This window comes from Haemorhous mexicanus, chromosome 2, assembly GCF_027477595.1.
Source record: "Haemorhous mexicanus isolate bHaeMex1 chromosome 2, bHaeMex1.pri, whole genome shotgun sequence".
Lineage (NCBI taxonomy): Eukaryota > Metazoa > Chordata > Aves > Passeriformes > Fringillidae > Haemorhous > Haemorhous mexicanus.
This window is the reverse complement of record NC_082342.1, coordinates 108,159,868-108,181,427: the sequence shown is the minus strand read 5'-3', so window position 1 is coordinate 108,181,427 and position 21,560 is coordinate 108,159,868. Positions and strand designations below refer to the sequence as shown.

The window sequence follows — 21,560 nt, the reverse complement described above, 5'->3', positions numbered from 1 at the left end:
TTCCCTTTCCCACTTAAGGAACTTCTTAAGCTTTTCCACAGAGAACCAGCACAATTCCAGTCCAGCAGTCAACACCTGACAGCAGTGTAAAGGCAGAGTATAGTCAGCATCAGACCAGAGCAGGTGGGATAGAGATTTTGGCCTCTCACAGACCATAAAAGCCTCTTAAGCACCAATTTTGCAGTTTCTGAGCCCTTTCTTTTTCCCATTATTCTCCTCCTTTGAGCACAAGATTAAATGTCCAGCAAAATTAAGGGTTTGGATCTGTCTTTTTCCAATAGGAAAATATTTCATTGGAAAATTCCAGAGCAGCTTAACCCTCAGCTATTGAAGGTGAGATATTTTGGTAGTTCAAAGATTGATTTTCCCTATCATATTGTCTGTAATTAAGCATAATCAATGACTCACACTTAAATACACCAGTGAATTGCATTTCCAAGGGCTTTTTATTAATACTGTATATGCAGTAATAGATGTTCAATGGCAAAGAGTACATTGCTTCTAAAAAGAATCCCTATTAGTCAAACCAATACACAATGAGGTGATATTTTTTTCTAAACAGAGCCAAATTTGACAATCAACTCCTTTTCCAAATTCTTCAACCTTTATACATAACACAACAAAACACTCAAAAAAAGATAAGAACAAAAGAGAAGAAAATTTCTCTCTGGGGTCAGAGTAAACCTGCAATGGAGCTTTTTCCTGATGCAGGGGAAAGAAGGGGAGTTATGGTATTAGTCATCAGAGCTTGAAATTCCTTCCAAAAGCTGAGAGTATGCATCAGCCATAGAAATAGTAAGGAGACAGAGCTGGCTTTTAGACTGTGACATACTATTATTACAACATAATAATTATCATTATTTTGAGGGAGGCTTGACTGTAAGGAGGACATAAAGGCAGCACAGGCTGTGAGACCAATAAAAATAGAGCTGAGAGGAATAGATTATATCTCACAGCTGGTTTATTGATATTTATGCCACAACAGCCAACAGGAACTCCCTCAAATGGTCCTCCTAATATTAATGTAGCACTCTAAAACACAGTACTTCAGGTAGTAACAGTGGCTATAAATAGCAGGTTTCAAGCCCTCCCAGTCAATTCAGAGCTTCACGACACAATTAACCAATCTCTTCCCCAGGTGCCACTGCACATTTACAAGGTCTCAAAGTGCCACTGCAGAGGAGCTGCTGATAGTTGCTGGTGTGGTACTTCAAGCACTTTCTCTAGAGTCAGCAGGTTTGTTCTATTTCTAAACCTGAAGTTTTTTTAAAGTCTCATCATGTATTTTTCCTTCTCCTTGCAAAGATTTTAAGGCCCTGGTGCCAAGATTTCTCTACACGAGGCATAAAAGCCACCAATAGAAAATGAGAAACTGGAGAAAAAAAATAGTCTGCTTATGATGGTTGAGGCTGACTGAATTAATGAAACAATGAATATATAAAATACATCCTTTCCTTTAAGGGTCACTGATTTATCTCATGGTCATATCTTTTTAGTAGTAATTCAATGTTTTATTCATTCACCTGGCAGAGGGGTTGGTGGGTTCTTTTTATGATCCTAAAGTGCCTCTAGTTCTCCATCCTCTGACTCGACACATCTATTCAACAATAGACTAGTCCAATGCCTTGGACTCCATTCCTCATGTCCTTTCTATTGACCTGTGAAATCTACACCCATTTACATGGCCAGTATTGTTTAACTTACCCATTAATGACTAGCAGGAAGGGGCAGAGGGCTCCTCAGTGAGCTCACTGCAGACACAGAGCTGGGAGGAGTGGCCAACACCCCCGAGAGCTGGGCAGCCCTTCAGAAGGGGCTGGACAGGCTGGAGAGAGGGGCAGAGGAAGGGTCTGAAATTCAGAGAAGGCAAATGCAGGGTCTGCACTGGGGAAGGACCAGCCCAGGCACCAGCACAGGCTGGGGCTGACCTGCTGGGAAGCAGCTCTGCAGAGAAGGGCCTGGGGGTCCTGGTGGACAATGAGCTGTCCATGAGCCAGCAGTGCCCTGGGGCCAAGAGGACCACTGGGGTCCTGGGGTGCACTAGGGACAGCAGTGCCAGCAGCTCAGGGAGGTGACCCTGCCCCTCCACTCAGCCCCAGTGAGGCGTGTCTGGAGGACTGTGTCCAGTTCTGGGCTCCTCAGTTCAAGACAGAGATTTCCTGGAGCAGATCCAGTGAAAGGAAACAAGGATGAAGAGACTGGAACATCTCTCTTATGAGGAAAGTCTGAGGGAGCTGGGCCTGCTCAGCCTTGAGAAGAGACAACTGAGAGGGAAGGCCATCACTGTCTAAAAGTGTCTGCAGGGGAGGTGCCAAGAGGATGGAGCCTTTTGGAGGCTCTTTTCTGTGATGCTGAGCAATAGGACCAGAGGCAGAAATTGATGCACAGGAAGCTCCACGTGAACATGAGGAAGAACTTCATCCCTCTGCAGGGAAGGAGCACTGCCACAGATTGCCCAGAGAGGGTGTGGAATGTCCCTCACTGGAGATAGTCAAGAACCACCTGGGCAGAATCCTGTGCCATGGGCTCTGGGATGGCCCTGCTAGAGCAGGAAGGGAGGTTGGATCAGGTGACCCTGCTTCCAATCTGACCCATTCTGTAATTCCATGACAGCCTTTATGAGATTATTAATAAGCACTGAATCACTTTGAATTAGATTTCTCCCTAAGCTTCTACGTCCCAGCAGCAAGTTACCATATTAAAATGCACAGTACCCAAAGCTTAATGTTTCCTTTCAGGATTTTTTCTGCCATTATAAACTCAATGTAACTCAGTATTATGCTACAGACTGGCTGATAGCCAGCATCAATCTATTTTACCTGACTAGAAAGAAATGTCCCAGGAGGGGACACCTACAAACTTGTCACTGTGGTTCTGACAGCCAGTTTTTCATATTTTACATGAAGAAAATAGCATCTTTAACAAGACTATTTTGAATATGATCTCAGAAGTACAAGAGGCTGCTTTTCCTGTGTAGTTTCCATCAAGCTATTGGAGTTTATTTTTAGGTATGTGATCAACTCAGAACTATTCCAGTTTTACTCAAAGCAAAAGAGTATAGGTTCTTTAATTAGTCACCTGCATGCTGACCAGGGAGGACAGAACACCTATACCTCCTGCACCATGCCAGCCTCCTGTTGCCAGCCAATTTTCATCATGGCAAACAAAGTTCACCATCCAAAGTAGCTTAGACACCAGACAAAGTACCATTCAGTTCCAGTTTCATCTTTGGTTTACTTAAGGAGCCCTCACACAGCCCACACAATTACCAAGGTGGCTTTCTATTCAGGGTTCACTGAATCAAATGTATGTGTTTTACACAGATGCCCATAATACTGAACAAACCCTAGTTCTGCTCTCACAGCTTGTGGCAGTTTTCTGCTTCTTCTGCAACCCCAGTCTGGAAGGCACCTGATCATCTTCTCTGTGGAAATGGCTGGGTGTCCTTGTGCTAGAGCTCATGTAATGGGAGAGCGCTGAGCAAGTTTTAAAAAACTGAAATCCTAGACTTCTGTTTTACTAGAGCTGTATTCACAAATGAGCAAACAGTGGTTTTCAAAAAGTATAGAATTTGGTCAAAAGGGTTTGGCCTGAATGTCACAGCCCACATAACCTAATTGAAGTTTCTGCAAAAGAAGACTAAGTTTTTAAAGGGAGGTTTGAAGCCCTCTTTAACATCATCTAAAAGACTTTTTTTTGTTTTAGTGTCATATAAATGTCTTAGTGTCAAACACAAAAATATGCATGTCAATTATTTTAGAGGGTGTCATCAAAAATAAAAAAAAAGTTTATTCAAGAAATTTATTCGGCATGGAAAACATTTTGTGTTTTGCAAAGGTATAAGCAACTACAAGGGAACACCAGGACCCTTGTAAATGCTATGAAAGCACAACTTACCCGAGAAAATTCCAGCCACCGATACTGAAAGCGTCTGCTGAGGTTAAATAACCTTGAATAAACCATCCTCCATACCAGGTAATTGGCAAGAGTCCTGTTAAATCAAGAATATTTTTATCAGACATGTAAACACATATGATGTACCACAAAGCACTTGCAGAAATTTTACACACAGGCATTTTACCCCAATGGTGGAAACTTCACCTTAAAAATTAATGAGTGATAGTCAAATTGATAAATCCCAATTACATAGAAGAATCTGTATGATTGCAGCCATTTAGTATAAAATTGCCCCATGATAACGATCTCCTAGGGAATATTTATAACAGGTCTATCACCTAGTATGTCATTTTTAGGTTTTTTTGGTTTTTTTTCAAAAGGCAGCTTTCATTTTCCTTAGAAGTCGCAAGAACTGTGTTATAATAATAGTTGCATCAAAGTTCTATCCAGAGATTAACTGGCTTTTCTTTTATAGATCAAAGTGAATGTTATCTCCCCTCATTAGTAGGGCACATAAATGGTTACAGAATAGATAACAGTCCATCCCATTTACACTCTCATTATCTCATATTTGTATCTTTCATTAGAAGTTATCAATATGCTTTGAAAACTTCTACTATTCACAAAGTTATTAAAGTATTACCATTCCTACTTTGACAGATGGATAATTGAAATACCAAAAAAGAGAAGTATCAGTAACAAAAATCTTCTAAGAATTGAGGCTGAGAGATCAAGGAAGAGCTTGTTTAAAATTCCCAGGAGATCTGGCATCCATGCCCCTTTTCTAAAACTTTGGGCACCTGACTGGAGGATTTATCCAGCCTAGATTGATATCTCTCCATGTTCAGCAGTGGCTGTATGAGCTAAAGGTGCATTCCAAAATACACAATTCAACCTCAGACAGTCTCAAAACAAGTCCAACAATGCCCTACACTTACTATTCTCATCTTCTTTTATACATGATATATTTTTCAAGGATATTCATTGCTTCAAAGCCAGGATATTCAAATGTTATTTCTTCCCCACTGGGATATACAAAACAATTTTGACAGGCCATAGACTTCTCTGTAGATAGGAAAATGGCTTCTATGCAACCAAGGGTGCTGTTATGGGCTCTCTGAACAATTCCCCATCTCTAAAATCCCATTTCTGCAATCTCCCGTTGCCGTAAGTATGGGGCAATGCAGCTGTTGCTGCAGTGTCACTCCATTAGCTTCACTCAGAGACATATCCCAAGCAGCTCCCTCCTCTGAATCATAACAGCTTGGGAACACACTTTGTAGGCATGCTGTCTTGACAGCAGCATTTGCTTGAGACATAACTTTGGTTTTGCCTCTAACCAAGCTCCAGTCCACCCACACAAAGCCTTCAGCTCAAGATGTGTTGTTGCATCTCTCACACTGGGTATATTCCCTCTTTTAGTACACAGATATATTCTACAGTCCACCTAAATGCCCACAATAATTCTAAAACATATCTGAAAAAGATTTTTTAGCATGCGACATGTACATTTATAAGATAGTACAAGTCACAAAAGCCAAAATAATTAGCTCTGTTTAGATAATGACAGCATTTTAGGATAATGTTTAGGATCATTAACAATTCATTTCAACTTAAGAAATGCCACAAGGTTCAGATTTTTCCCTTAACAAGTTTCTGACAATGTGGAATTTTCTCACTCAATGACAAGTGAAGCACCCTAAAAGCACTCAGCTCTCACTGTTTTGGTAAATGACTCAAACTCCAGAAACCTCACAACAATCTGCCTCAGATATTTCAGCAGAGCTGAAGAATATCCAGCTGTAGCAACTTCTGCAGCCTTTATACAAATCTCACAGATTAAAAGGGTAAAGATTTGCTTCCAATCAAAAGCCTTAGGTAAAATCCTTAGCTAAATAAATCATTATCACACACTGATTATGTATTACCATTTGGAACTTACAAAACCAAAATCAATTCTGTCTTCTGTGTACTTGTTTTCACACAGCAATGTTTGTCCTTACATTTGAGTTGGGGAACCTCTCTCAAAATGGTAGTGAATGAGAGAAGGTGACTTATTGAAAGACAGTAATAGCAACAAGAATTCAGAAATGTTTGTGTCAGGTATAAGTTATGAAGGCGGATGACAGTTGCAGGAAATATCATTAATTGGGGATTGTTTTAATTTGGGAAAGAAAAGGCTGACACATGCTAAAGCCAAGCTGTCTGATGAGACAGTAATAATTCCAGATTGTAATCCACAACAGAATCCACAATGCATTAAACAACAGGGAGGTTCCACTTGAATGCTTATGAATCGGGGTGGGAAACAGGTGAAAAAGTTGAGGGGATTTGTTGTCATGTGTTTGAAGCCAAGTGTGCTTTACTTTGTTTTCCAAAACAAAATAAAATGTTAATTTAACTGAATTTGTTTACCTATTTGGGAAATGATTATTTTACATTTCGGGCTAACTATGCTAACTTCAAATCATTTTATTATCTTCAGTTGGCTGAAAAAAAAAAACTTTATCAGCAAAAACTGACACTTTTTGCTGACAAAGTTACTACAGTGCAGATCTTGGGGTGATTTTCATCCTAGTTTCACAAATAAGTTCACTGAGGCTCAGAGAAGTTAATCTCTACACATCGAGCAAAATCCAGTAGACAAATAAAACATAAAAATCCTCTCTGCTCTTTCAGTGAGACCAGACTATTTGTTGTTGTAACCTTTCAGAAGAGTACACTCTATTTTAACTTCCTGTTAAATGCCTGTTGCAGAAAGTGTAGGCTCACTTTTAATCAGTATGACCCTTGTTGTGACACACACTCCCAAAGGAAGTGGTAGAGAGATTGTTTGCTGGGACAGTTAAAATTATACCAGTACTTATGAATATTTACTAAAGCACTTTCTGTCCTGTCTGAGAATAAAGTAGGTTGCTCATGTAAAATTCTGTCAGTTTGCAATATTTTAATCCACAGACATGGTAGCAATTAAAGAGGACAGATTTAATATGAGATAGGTGGGAAAATTAATTGACATTTTAAGAAAAAGATCTCACAAATTTTAGATCTGTTTGAAAATTCTATTCAGAATTGAGTCACGAATCAAATTATAAGTACTGAAAAACTTTTGCCTTTATTGCTAGAGGCACTAATTCAAGGCAAATTATTGTAACTTCTCTGATTTTTCAGACACAGACTAAGACCAGAAAAGAGATCCAGTGCCTCCATCCATCTCTGAAGAAAATTCCTCATATGCCATATGAATTAGAGTTCTTCTCAATTAATAGTCCCACATTACAAAGATATGGGAAGGTAAGACAAGGGAAAAGGGGCCTGCAAGAAAGCTGGAGAGGGACATTTTACAAGGACATATAGTGATAGACAAGGGGGACTGGCTTTAGACTGAAAAAGAATAGATTCATCATCGATTAGGAGGAAATTCTTTACTGTGAGGGAGATGGGGCACTGAACAATTTGTCCAGTGGAGCTGTGGTGCCCCATCCCTGAAAGTGTCCAAGGCCAGGCTGCCCTTGCCTTAAGAGTGGGTCATCACAATGATGAGGGGCTCTGAGCAACCCAGCCTAGTGCAGTGTCCCTGCCTGTGGCAGGACTGCTGCAATGAGGCAATCTATAGGGTCCCTTCCAATCCAAACCATTCTATGATTCTATTAAACTAATTATGCATTCTGAGATCTATGAGAATGTTAAAGCTGCTTCTTTCAACAGCTGCAAAGATCTCCAGAAAGGATGCAATTTAGAGTATCCTATTTATGGCTCCCATAAAGCACCAGCACACCGGTAACAGGGAAGGGATATGAGCTCCTAATTAGTGAGCACAGTTCTATCTCCCCCTTCACATAGCACAGCTGTACTGGAGCTCTGCCATGGCTCATTTGCAGCACAGCTACATACACACAAGTTCTTCCACTAGTAGAAATAAACCCCATAAAAATGAATTAGTACACCAAAAAGCTGAAGGAATCCCTGGAGACCTCTCACAAAGGGGTGGCTTACTTCAGCACCTGACATGATTAAGGCTGGCTATCCCCACGCTGGTGGAAACTCCTGCAGGCTGGTTGTTGAGCTTCTCGGGCAGCTCACTATGGAGAGCCCAGCTCCTGGGCTGGAGTCACAGCAGTGCCCTGGCCTGGGGACTTCAGACTGACCTCTGGACACTGCTGCACCTACTTCAAGCTCCACACAGAGACTTGATTATACGCAGTTAAGTAAAATTCTGCTAAACTCATGCTACACCATGTCAATGTCCTCTCTTCTAGTAATACTGCCCCGTGAATAATTTCACAATTCAAGATTGCTCAGCTGGTTCTTTGAGGGAGAAATGTTTAATACAAGCATTGTGAGTCTGTACAACTTGCCACCTCCAACACAAATTGCTTCTGTAGCCAGACTTAATTTTCATTCCATTCTTTCCTCCACCTGAAACAAACTTAATGAAATACTTTACCAGATCACTGGGTAAAATACTGGGGCATGAGCCATCTTTTTGTGACATTTTAAATAGTACCCAGGCTAGCTGGGCACTCATTCAGGAAGAAGACACACAAGGCACTGGAATAAAAGTACAGTTTAGGGATAGCCTTGTAACTGAAAAAAATATGAACTTGGTGAAAGTACCTGCTTTTCCTAATGACACTCCATCTCCTAAAATGATGAGAAAGTAATTCCCATTATGAACACTGAAGCATATCTAAAATTTTGAAATGCTTTTCTAGGAATTTCAGATCTAGATATTTACCATAACAAATCAAATTCATGTTGTTTACATTAAATAAATCTTTAAATTGTCATATGGAGAATGACAAATGAGATTACCTAAAAGAAAATATCCTTGTTAAGCTTTCAGAGTTCACCCTACAGGGAAATGCTGAGACCTCATTGTTAGGAGTCCACATTGAGATGATTTCCTAATTTTCTCAGCCCAGCTAGCAAGGTTACCTCTGGAGCAGACTCTGACATTTTAAGTAATGAACATTGTCACCTAATAGATAAACATGATCTTGGTTATCAGGCCTGGGCTGTTTGGATACATTTTATACACAAGAATTTGAAGCCTGCTTGGGTTCAGTTTAGCACTATTTGCCATTTCTAACATTTTATGATTCCAATTTCTTAGAATAAGACTGAGCAGAAAATGCCTAAGCCATTAACACCTATAAAATATGCAGTGTGAATATACTGGAGCTGGTTTTGCTCACCCTCTCCCCCTGAACTGTGAGGACTTCAGAAACCTGGTCTTGAGCTTTGCTAAAGACAGGCAGTGCAATTATTTCTGGTCATTACTCCATCCTCACTCTGCCATGACACACAGGCTGGCTTTAATTCTCTTGAATACTCAGATTTTCCTTGAATAAGAAACTAATGGAAAAAAGTATCCAGGTATTTACTCTGTAGTTACAGAATATATTTGCATCTAAGTGTATTTTTATGCAGGGAATAACTAATTCCCTGTTATCTTGCTAGATATGCATCCTCTAAATCACACATTTATACCCACTGATGTAACAAACTTTGAATTAGAAAGCAAGGACAGCCCAAATAATTTTAAAAACTTTCTTCAATAGATTAATATTGGCAGCAGTAATGCTACTTATCTGAATCTTTTTAAAGAAAGGATATTTGATGCTCTGTAGGCAAATCAGTAATTTTTATTTTTCTAATTGTTTGATTTGTGTGCTGTTTTTACAGGTACTACGAACTAATGTAAGCATTCCATCCCTAGTGACAGAGAGAGAAAGTATAAGAATAATCTTTGTCCTTTTTTCCTGAAATACATTTGGTTTTGGCCATACTGTACAATCAGCACAGATTGATCTTTGGAGACAACATCTTAACAAAATTTATTTTCATGTTCATTAACATGCCTCAGAGACCAAATTATCACAGAAATCCCTTAGATGTCATCAGTAAGGATGTTTCAAGTGGGATGTTACTTTTTCATTACTGCCCAAAGCTGTCTTGCTTCCCTGTGCAAAGCACATCTACCATGTTTAATCTGAGCTACCTGCATTTTACAACTATGTTCTACAGGTGTAAAGGATTTCACAAGATACAAGACTCTATAAAAGTAAGAGATGCTGAATGCTTCTGGAAAGAGCAGCTTTACTGCAACCTGTAGAAGAAATGTGTTGAAACTGAAAATTCTCTAGCTGTGCACAAGGTAATATCTAAATCCTCATTCAGACAAAACAAAACAGACTGTTTGCCTAGAGACTAGATTCCAAGAATAGCTGAAACTCATGAAAAAAAAAATAGAAAAAGCCCAGCATTTGATGTCCTCTTAAAAGTGTGAGTGAAACCATGATAGGATCCTTACTTTTTCCTTTCATTTTCTAGTATCCTGAATAAATCTTTGAAGTACTGGGGAACACGGACAATCACATTTTCTGAAGGACCTATATCTTTAAGCTCAGGATAGAGTTTGGTGTCAATCACCTTCTTGATGTATCCCAGCCAGTCAAACTGAAATGACAAAGAGAAGGCTGGTTAAAGCAGATTATGGAAGAGAGATGATTTATTAACTAAGTTACACCTTTAAAACTAATGGTTTCAATGCTTTACTTATTAAAAACTTAGAAACTATTGCACTTTGTCATTACATATGTTTTCAATCCTCATTAAAGTTGGAGCTATATTTAAAAGAACATACACTGCAAATGAGCACACACATTCCTAATGATACTTCTTTAACATGCTGCTCTGAACACTAAAGACAGTTTTAATTATACAGATATTTTAAAAAAATATTTCAGTTCTCCCAACCAACCTGTGGAATCATGGCACTAAGCTCTGATATGTTCATTTTATTGTACATCACCTCACTTGTTCGATTTTCATATGGAATCATGATCTGGTGAAGAGAAAAAATGCACAAAACCATCAAAACAAGGTTTATCTTGCAGGGACTCTTACATCATTACCATCCTTCATAATCCCAGTGCAGAAATATCTCACCACCTGTTTTTCAAGCATTTATGGCATTAACCTCTGTTTCTGAGGATTGCATTTAACTGGAAGAAAAGGAATATAGTTCCTTTTATGTTTAATTTATTACTGGGAAATTTAATGAGCTGCATGTCTTCTTTGGACTTCAGACTGATTTAGCTCTCTTATGCTAAGGAAAGACATGCTAATACATAAGACATAAAAGTACACCCTGAGCATTAATACTCATTCATTCCTTCCTATCGAGTAGAAGCCAACCTCAGATTTAACAGGTCAAATCTGAGATAGGTGTATCTTCATAACTGGAAGTGCATCTCAGGTCTTTGAATGTTTTCTTGCTAGGGATTAACTCCACCTAGGGGAAGAGCCAGATACACACAAGTTTCTCCTAATTTCACCCCATTATACTGATTTCCATAGCAGGCAACCTGACTATATAGGCCAGACACAAATAAAGCATTCCCCAACCAGGCCTCTCATCTGTGTGACCAGAGCAGCTGGATCTCAAGTTCCTCTGCAGCCTCCAAGGATACAGCAAAAGAAATCCGAAATATGAAGCAAGTCCTTTTATAACTGACAAGAAGGACATGCAGACTCCAAGACAGCCCTGTGGTTCATAACAGTCAAACAAACAAAGTACAAGATATAGCTCAAAATTTTCTCAGTGTTCAAGAGAAACAAAAATTCCCAATGGCAATATCAGCCCTGCTGTAAGGTAAATCTTATACAACAGGCTGCATGCTGAGCAGTCTAAAGGACAGAGATTGACACCAGACTAACCAGACAGCTGGCATTTCTCCAATCAAAATTCTCCAGTGTTTATGGGTTTAGTATTGCTCAAGCCATAGGGGAAAAAAATTACTTTCTTTTCCCTTTCTGCAAATTTCATCTATTTGAAAAATCTTTAAATGCTTCTTGAGGCCATTTACTCCCTTTCCCTCAAAACCTTCCCTCTAGCTCCAGTGATTCAAACTTAATAAAAAAAAATCTTCTTTGTACAGAACAAGATCTCTCAAAGCATGCCACTCCTTCCTACATCCAAAGTATTCTTGCTGCCTCTCCCTGAGCACAGAAATTCTCCATTACATATATTTACTTGAAAAAAATGCAGAGGAACACAGGATACAGTAAAACCTCCAATGACAAACAGGACTACCTCCATCACAGTAAGATGTTTATATAACCATTATGTTTATTAGGGTTTATGTAACAGTCCATGTCCATTGACTCATGCCTAATATCTGGACAGATGTTAAGAGGATTATTCTTACTAAAAGAACCTGTAAGCAAGCATGGCTTGTTGCATAACGATGTGCATTACTGATGCTGAGGGTTGTTACATGATCCATGCCATCTTACATGCCAGCTTCACTAACATACTTTGTGGATTAATGCCCTGTAAGACACTTGTTAAGGAAAGCATTAGAGCTACCAGAGCTAAGGACACATCTTCTTATGCCACCACTGACAAAGAGAACAAACATGTACTGTTTTTCAAGTGTGCTGGGTCACAAGGAAGTATTTGTGCATTGGTCCATCCAGGCTAAGTAACTGAAAATTGATATTGGGCTTGGCTTAGACATTTAACAAAATTTCATCCCTTTTAGTAGAGAGATGGAAACACTGATTGGCTGCTATTGTGGGTGGCCCTCACTTCTGTACAAACACACCACTAAGAAGCATCCTGTAGACTGCAACAGCAGGATCCAGATAAAAGACATCTGCTGCATCACCTGTCCCGTGCAACAGGCTTCTCTGCTAATAGGAGACCAGCATTTCACAGGGAAAGCTTCTTTCCTTGCCAATATGAAGGAATACTCAGCTCAGCTGGCAGTTCTGCAAACCAGCAACAAGTCTGTACCCTTACTTTTTGTGGTTTCCCAGCCACAAAGGGTTGTGACCACTGAGGCCAACCCTTCCCTCAAGTTTCAGTGGAGGTTGAAATGATAATGACCTTGCCACTCCCATGATTGGGATTCCTGTAGTAGCCACACTGAAACAGAGATATAGAGAAGCAACATAGATACAACAGAGATATAGAGAAGAACGTTCCTTCAACCTGCAATAATCCTGTGGCATAAATTAAACTCCTTGCAAAAATGTCACCAAGTAAATGTCAGAACCAAGTATCAGTTTTAAATATGCTTAGCTTCACTCAATTCAGTCGATCCCCTAAACTAAAACAGACTCCCAGACTACTTCATGAAAACACTTCAGGAGCTAAGGGTGATACTGCTGTAAACACCACATCTCACCACCAAGATCCAATATCCCACCTAAGTCTTGCACTGCTTTTAGACTGTTACACAGAGAATCAGCCCAATCGGCTTCTTAAACAACAGAGGTGTTGTATATTCTCAACACAGGTGCATGGCAGGAGCTCAGATTCTACACAGTTTCAAAATTATAGAATCACTTAGGTTGAAAAAGACATGTAAGGTCTTGAGTTATGTCATGTTCTTCAAGCTGCCCGGTGAATTGGTGTAGATGCACTTCAGCTGGGATATTGATCTCATTACCTTTTTGGAAGGAGAAGCCCTAATTCCTATGGGACCATCCTCAGGCACTTCCACAGTTTCTAACAGAGATACAGCCCCTGTATCTCTGTTGCCACATAGATCTCCATGCCCCACCTCCACTGAGATGGCAGACCAAAGGACCTTGCTAATACACCATCCCTTAAACATTGCCATGCCACCCCCAGACCCTTGTCTCTGGTCAGCCTGACTGACACTACAATTTAAAACACCAAGTGTATTTGGCTAAGGTTTTTCTCCAGAGAATAAAATTTACAATCTATCAATTAACTAAGGGAGAAATATTATTCATCCTTTCTTCATCAGGATCTGCTCCTTTCCTTCTGCTTCTAAAATCCCTTTGCTAACGCTGTTGCTATAAAGGCTTTTCATTTCAAGAAAGGATTATATCGGATTACCAACCTCTGCTATTTTAACTTCCAGTTTTAGAACTGATTTCATATCAGATTCAGCTCGGGAGGCATTTGCACCCAGAAGCACTGCTGTATCAACCATGAACTGCAAAAAGGCATCTCGGTACTGTAAAGAAAGAGAAAGACTGAAATGACAACAGGATTTGCTTTTGGGCAGAGTTGCAGCAGCAGACCAGAAATGCCCAGCTATAGGAAAGAGTATATTACTTTCATGCCTTAGGAACCAAGGTTGTGCTTTCCTTACCTTCAATGCCAATCAAGTTAAAAAGCAGAACTGCTGTGGCTCAGGGAGTACAAGTCTCAGGAAATGCAAATGACAGTTCTGGATTAGACTGACAACTTTCAGCTCTTACAAATGGATTAGACAATATGTAAAAGTGTACACCAGTGTTTTAGGCCAACTAATACAGTAGCCACCACGGGACAGAAGTACTTGCATACAAGTGCAAGCATCATCTAGGAAATTTTGCAAGAATATTTGATAGAAGTGTGTTTTCTGCTAGATACCCTGCAAATCCCAAATCCAAACAAAGCACAACCCTTTCTCAGTTTGGAGCTCAACAAAACAAAACCAACAATGAAAAAAGATGAGAGGGAAAATGGTGGCTCTATTATCCAGCTGACAATACTTACAGATTTGGCTTCTGTGGTATTTTCTAGGTAATCCTCTCGAGATGACAGAGAGAGGCTTGCTTGATCAAGCTATTAAAACAACACAAAGTAACATTTAACAGGTAAATTCATCAGATTCAAAGACAAACTGACAAGCAGCTTTGGAAGGGTTCATGTTTTTCTGACAATTACAGTAGTTGTGTGCAAATATCTAACATATAAAACACTGCACCAGTCTGAGTTGGACAAGATTTCAAAACAGGAAAATGCTATGCTGTGCTGCCAGGTATTAACTAAATCACATTACTGTGATCTGGGGAGCCTCAGATGACCCCTGCAATAGCTAAGCCACCCAAAGAAGAGAATCACAGGTGTGATTTAGGTGTTTAAAACAACTACATCAATGAGTAGGAAATGCAAAAGAACTGGGTCTACAGGATCAAACCACTGGTTCTGAGGACCATGTATCCATCCTATGTCTATTTCAGAGGTACAAGAGTCAGCTTGGGACCACACCAGTCTAGTGTATGTACCAAATGCCCCTGAGGAGAGCTGGAGCATGAGAGCTGCTGTCTGTCTGGGAGGCATCATCAAATTTTTGTGACTGGAACTGAGGTTACACTTTTGAGCTTCACCCTAGACCAGCACTGGGGGCTGTACTCAGTCTTTTGAACAGATGAACTGAAACTGAAGTGGCTATGAGCCAAGATTGCATGCACAGGATATTGTCATGTCCCCAGCACTTTAGCTAAAGGTGTCCTGTAGTCCAGATGGAACTTTGGCCTTCACTTACCTTTTCCATCTAAGCATGGATCACATTTTCTGGTGTACATTCACCCTAATATTGGAATTAGGCCTGAAAGTTTGAGATTTGCATTTAGTGTCTTGAGTGAAACATCTACATGGGAATATTTGCATGCTGTTACACTTGAAAGCAGGAATTTTCCTAACCAGGAAAAACTCACTATGCAGCACATATTTTATAATAATTACTGGGAACTGAGATTTCCCAGAACTTTTAAATGTGATCAAGTTAGGTTAGGCTATGGAAGCCAAAGCTGAAAACTTCCACCAATCAGCTTCCAAACTCTGAATAAGATACTGATTGGAGCAGAAACAACTTCTTAGATGTTCTAAACATTTTTGGTTTGATGCTGAAATTGTTTTTAAAAGATAAGTCTAGTGACAATAGACTGTATTTATTCATACATTTCACATATGTCTTATTTAATCTAAATACTTTAAGTTAAGTGATTTATATGTCACATTTTCTACCTGTGAAAAATAAATAAAACATAGAATTTAAAGTGAATTAATAAATGTAATCTTTTCCTCTACAAAACAAACCATCCTCAGAAAGGAGTAATTGTGATGCTCAGTGCAATCCTCATTCTTTGAAAAACAGCATCACTTTCTTTTCTCAGCATAATGACGCAAAAAAATATTCTCTTATGCTTTTTGTACATGTGTCTTTGCAAGAGTTAACTTAAGATTATTTGGGGAATTTCAATAATGTGACTGTTACATTAAATGCTCATTCAAATTCCCTGGCTTTAAGAATTAGATTTGACAGCACATTAAACCAAGAGAGCACAAATATGAGAAATAAACAAAAAATGTTAACCAACAGCTTCAGCACTCATGAAAAAAAAAAGAAAAAAAAGATCATGTTGAATGCTGAACAAAGTTTTATTTGGAGTTTCCACTTCTTTTCTGACCCATTGATGATTTTGCAATCTGAACAAAAAGAATTTTGCAATAAAGCCATTTTTCAAGCAGATTGAAATACTGTGTGGTACATCTACACCCCAGGGAATTTGTTAAAACATGGACAAAGTAGAGCACTGGCTGATGCATTCTGTAGATCAAGGTCCTAATCAAAGTAACATCACAGCACCCTACAGAACAGTACGTCATTCATAGCATGTCGTGCTTCAGTTAGATATTTAACTCCTAGGTGCCCCTAAGCATAGTGAGTGAAGGTACTGCTGGTGGTAAATCATTTCCAAGAGACCAACAGTGAGGGTGTCCCTGCCCAGCCATTTGCTGACAGGTGACTTGAACTGAAGTATTATGACAGGAGACACTCAGATAAACATCTCCCTACAGCTTCAGTTCTTTTGAGTGAGTCTCCAGCTGAAGAAAACCTGAAAGGATCTCAACAGCATCTTAGCAGAATGACACCTTTAATACAGCAAAGTGTTGATCGGCTGTTGATTATCCTGGAAAATGGATTAGAGATGAGGGAAAGTTACCCTTTAACTTTATGCCTGTTAAATGCCTCAGTCAAAAGACATAATGAAGAACTGACTCAGAACTGACATCCACTCCAGTACCACCACAGTCCCTAAATACAATGTATTCTTGGCTACATTCCTACAGCCAGCCAAGATGCTAGAAAAATAAAGATCCTAGACCCTTTTTTTTTTACTATGATGAATGCCATCATACCTTTCTTATTTGTTCCTTCTCTCTTGCCTTCACGAACTATTTTCTTGTAGCCATAGGGGGAAAGTCTGCTCTGGCTTCTCATCTGAAGTTCTTAAACAACAATGCATTTGGCCCAGGCACTCAGTCTTGCCACAGTTATACAACTTCATCTGGAGCTCAGTCTTGCCACAGTTATACAATTTTATCTGGAGTTTTGTCAGACTACAGGGAGGCAACATTTCTTGAGACTTTTTCTTACATTAAACTGTTATTTAATGCCATGCACTGTTAACAGTTTTGTAATGTTTTGGTCTAAAAGCAATTTCAGGAAAATTTCAATTGGTCTAAAAGCAATTTCAGGTCTAAAAGCACTTCAGGAAAAATGTGAATTCTCTTATTTCACATTTAAAAGCGCTTGGGATAAATCTGTGTTGTAAGGTGATGAATAAGCACCAGATTAAGTGTTTCCATCTCAAGAAAAACAGCTCAAGTTCAAAATATCTGCTACTGATGGACCATTTTTCATCCTCACAGACAAAAAGCCTTCTTCATGCAATCGATGAGTCATAAGCAGCACACAGAATTAGATATTGAGTTCTTATTCTCATGCACACAGACACTGGCTATTGGTCTACTGGGAAATTTTTATGGTTTTTTTGCCATTTGAAAGAAGAAAACCTGTACAGAAATACTTTCCAATAGCATGTGGTTGCTAGTGGCTTCTACATTCCCATAAACTGGCACCTCCATAAATGTGTAAGCCAATCGAATGTAAACATTTGGTATGTAAATGTGTTTTTAGAAGAAGAGACCATAAAACAGCATGCAAAGTAACCTGTTGGAAATGCTGTGCTGTACCTTCAGGATGTAGCGATGGGAGATTTTGTCATCAGCAGCCACATACAAACGGATGAAGACAGAGCTGCTGTATTGGCCACGCAGAGTAGCCAAGGCTTGGACTAAGCTGAACCTCCTTTCTGACCACAGCCCTTCAGGCCCAAGATTGGATTCCAACACAGGCCAGCGGAAAGGTGAGTGCTTCAAGATACTTAACAGGGGTTTCACATCGGCTTTTTCTATTTTATCTGAAATGTCAAAGTGTGACAACAATTACATTCCTGACAACTGAAGTCCAGCAGCAGCCACACGAGACAAAGATTTATTGGCACCAATTGATTTTCAGGCAAGGCAATCACAATAGCTGAAACTCAAAGCCTCTGCTCTCTGTGAGCACGGCAGCATAGAAGTCCAATCCTCTTTATCTGTATCAAGAATAAGAGGCAAGTCAGTGCCTTTCCAAAAAGGCAAAGGAATTAGGTAAATTTTTTGAAAACCCCACTCCTTGCTTAGGAACTAGCATAGAAATTTCACTGGTTTTAGGGAAATTTGGGGAAATTATTGCTCATAATCAAAGCTAGAGGGCCAATATCTGGGCACCGAGGCTATAGAGCAGGCTATCTCATTTGCTGTCAGTCAGACAGGGAATGCTGGAAGAAAACTGTGCAGGAAATAAATCCTGAAAGAGTCAGAAGGACAAAGGGGACTTCAAAGCCTTCTTTCACCTGTGCAGCTACCTAAGAGTAGTGATGTGTCCTGAATTAGTGAACATTACCTTACAGCAGCATTTACAAGCTGAGGAAAAGCACTCTGCAAACATGGCTAACTTGGCTTTACATGCAGATACCAAAGCTAAAGACTCCAGGGCTGTCTATACCCAGCCCTGGGGTAGTGTTTTGATTAAACAGATTTCGAGAAATGTTGAAGGTGATGAGCAACAGGCTCTTGAAAGTATCAATATGAGAATTTCATCAGGGGGTTCTTCTGATTTAATAACCCCAGGCACTAACCCCACAACCCTGGGGCACAGTTTAACATCCTTTTGCACAGATAAATATCTCTTCACACTTCTGACAAGCAGAGGTTTCTCTAAAACTGACTTGTGCCTGAGTGTACCTCAGTCTCAATTCACAGCTTCAGATGTGTAAAAGACCCTCAAGCCCAGCTGAATCCATATCAGCAAAATCCATGCATCTGCACAGAGCTTCCCAGAGCTCTGCAGAGAGACAAAAAGCCTGCCTTTATAAAAAAAGGGAATGCATCTATGCCCTTCTCAAATCAATCTACTTACCCTCATTCATGCAGGATGCATAAAGGATCTTGGCTTTCTGTACAGCTTCACTGTCTCGTCTTTTGCTGATGGGTTTCTCTAGCAATGCTGAAAAAAACAAGTAAATTTTTTCAAAACTTTGGAAAATGTAGACATTGTTTGCCTGTTTCAGCATTCACTTTAATCATAGAAATTAATTAAGTATGAGGCTCCATGTGTACTTTCTTAAGCAGCAGCACAGACATAATCGCACCTTTTTCAATCCCCAACAGAGAAGGATTTTTTATTTATTTATTTTAAAGAGAACTGACATAAAGCCAAATGACAGATGCAGCTTGTTACTCATCCTCACAACCAGCTACCCTCAGCAAACTGAGGTGACAGGCAGTCGTGGGGTGGGAACCAACATGCAGAGCAGGGAGTCAGGAATTTTTTCAAGTGGCTCAGCTTCTGGTGCTGGTACCTTATGAAATCAGGACCTAATGGAGAAGGTTACAGGATCCCAGGAGCAAGCTGTAAATCAGCCATGATGCAGCTGCAGATACAAAGAAGAGGCAGCTGAGCTTCAGAGAGATCTGTCAGCTCAGGTGCTGGACAGCACAAGCACTTCCATGGCCAGGAGAAGCAGGTAACTCTTGAACACAGCACAGGAACAGGGCTGGCAAACTGTTGGACCTCGTCTGGTTTTGCAAGACCCAAGTAGGTCTTGCACAGCCTTACACTAAAGTTACTGGGACCACTGGTAGGAGTGGCTTTGCTGGCATCAAGTCCCTCCTGTTATGTGCTCAGCCAGAGCTAAAAAGCCTTGAAAAATTCAAGACTCCCTTCCCAGCACCAAAGTACCACCATGGACTCTGGGTTTCAAATGAGCAGAGGCAGCACAGTGCAAGTGTGCTGAGAAGCATGCCCCACACAAAAGGGGGAGTGAAGAAAACAAGAGTCCCAGAGGTCTGTGAATGCAGAGAACCACTGAGACTCCATAACACCAGCCATGGTGAGACCAAACAGCTCCCACACAGAGCTGGATCAGGGTCAATGCAACGTTATTCCTCTGCCAGGACTGGCTGGGGACATGCAGAGTACAGAGGAGGTGGTGGCACTGCCATCCAAAAGCAGCACCCTCCTGCAAACAGTGGCAGGTGCTCACTCTCCAGCCCTGCTCTTTCCACCCCACAATGCCTCCTCTCCAGGGAGGCAAAGGGTGGGTGTGACTGCTGGGCTCTCCAGCTGAGAACAGCCTGGGTTTGCACAGCTTCTCTCAGCATTAGGAACTCACTACTTGAGGCAGGATCTTAAGGCACTTATTTCCCTAAAATTCCAGAGCCCCCTGAGGAACCAGCCATGCCGCACTTCTTAGATATTCCCCACCTGAGCTCATGTGAGCACCCAGGGGACCATAATGCAGTCCTCACACTGTTCATTATTTTATTACTCAAGGAATACCATAGTGGTGAGCAATGCAACTTTTCTCTCCCTCCGACCCCTTTTCTCCTTAAACAAGCAAACAAAAAACCCCATTGCCCAATTCTTTTGCTTAGACCCTTAAGAGATTTAGTGAGATTATTCTTTCTTAGTTATGGATAAGATTTTTCCATAAAAATACTTCTGGGGAGGATAGCTTTGGTTTCAAATCCTCAAATATTTCCCAAATAGTTAAATACAATGTAAAGCAAATCACCTATGTATATGTTCAGTGTGTACAATTCTTTGCACCATAATCAGACCTGTTCACATTTTTTAAATTGCATTTTGAAAGAAATGATAAATGAATCCTCCATAAAACTAAGGATGAAAAACTACCCTCCCATTAAATCCATTACAATAATTTCTGTCTTTGCCAGTGAGCTGTACAACCATGAATTTTTGAAGCTAATAAAATCCAATGGCTAAAGCTCAAGGGAGAAACAGATTATAAGAGCCAATAAAATCAACTCTTGAGATAAAACTGCATCAAATTTTGTTAAAATCAGACCTGGTGTTTTCCCATCAAACCATCTCATTACTGTGACATCTATCCCACCTCACTACTGCAAAGAGTGAGGTGGGGTAGATGTAGCCAGCTTGCTCAGAATTCTTTTATAAAGACGGTTCTGATAACATAAAATCCAGTGATCAAATATGAAAGACTCAATAAGATACTTGGATCCTGTAGACACTGAAATAGGGGGTGTGATCCATGGATGGTCTGTAGGCTGTGGAGCTTTCCCAGCCTTAACCTCAATGTTTCAGAAAGATTTAGAAGCACAAACCTGAAGCAGTGCTCACATCCACATGATTTCTACATTAGCTAGTATAAAATCCAAACACAGAAATTAGAAATTTGTGTCCTTTTTAGCTCACAAATACAAACGGATTTTACATGTCCTTGAGTATTTAAATTCTTAAAGATGAACAGCAAGAAAAGGCAAGAAGCACAGCATACTGAACAAAGATATATGTAATCAATTAGTCTGTCTAGAGGTTGCTTATTCATGGAAAGAAAGTCACTGCTGTGATTGAAATCAATGTAGGCCCATCAAGCTCCCTGTAAATTAGCAATATTGGGTCCTGTGAGCAGCCTGGGCAGGCTCTGACAAACCCACTCCACACAGAGCAGATCTGTTTGTGTGGGTCGATGCA

The 21,560-nt window shown here is 40.1% G+C and overlaps 1 protein-coding gene across 1 annotated transcript in view; it reads right to left on the bottom strand.

Moving 5' to 3' along the window:
* PHEX (phosphate regulating endopeptidase X-linked) overlaps positions 1 to 21,560 on the bottom strand; it is a 98,190-nt gene that overhangs the window by 57,573 nt on the left and 19,057 nt on the right. The window contains exons 4-10 of the mRNA XM_059839895.1: positions 18,963 to 19,049; positions 17,693 to 17,919; positions 14,426 to 14,494; positions 13,782 to 13,898; positions 10,664 to 10,747; positions 10,214 to 10,359; positions 3,898 to 3,991 (exon numbers count right to left, since the gene is read on the bottom strand). Coding sequence (XP_059695878.1) covers positions 3,898 to 3,991; positions 10,214 to 10,359; positions 10,664 to 10,747; positions 13,782 to 13,898; positions 14,426 to 14,494; positions 17,693 to 17,919; positions 18,963 to 19,049 — 824 coding nt within the window. The remainder of the gene's footprint in view (positions 1 to 3,897; positions 3,992 to 10,213; positions 10,360 to 10,663; positions 10,748 to 13,781; positions 13,899 to 14,425; positions 14,495 to 17,692; positions 17,920 to 18,962; positions 19,050 to 21,560) is intronic.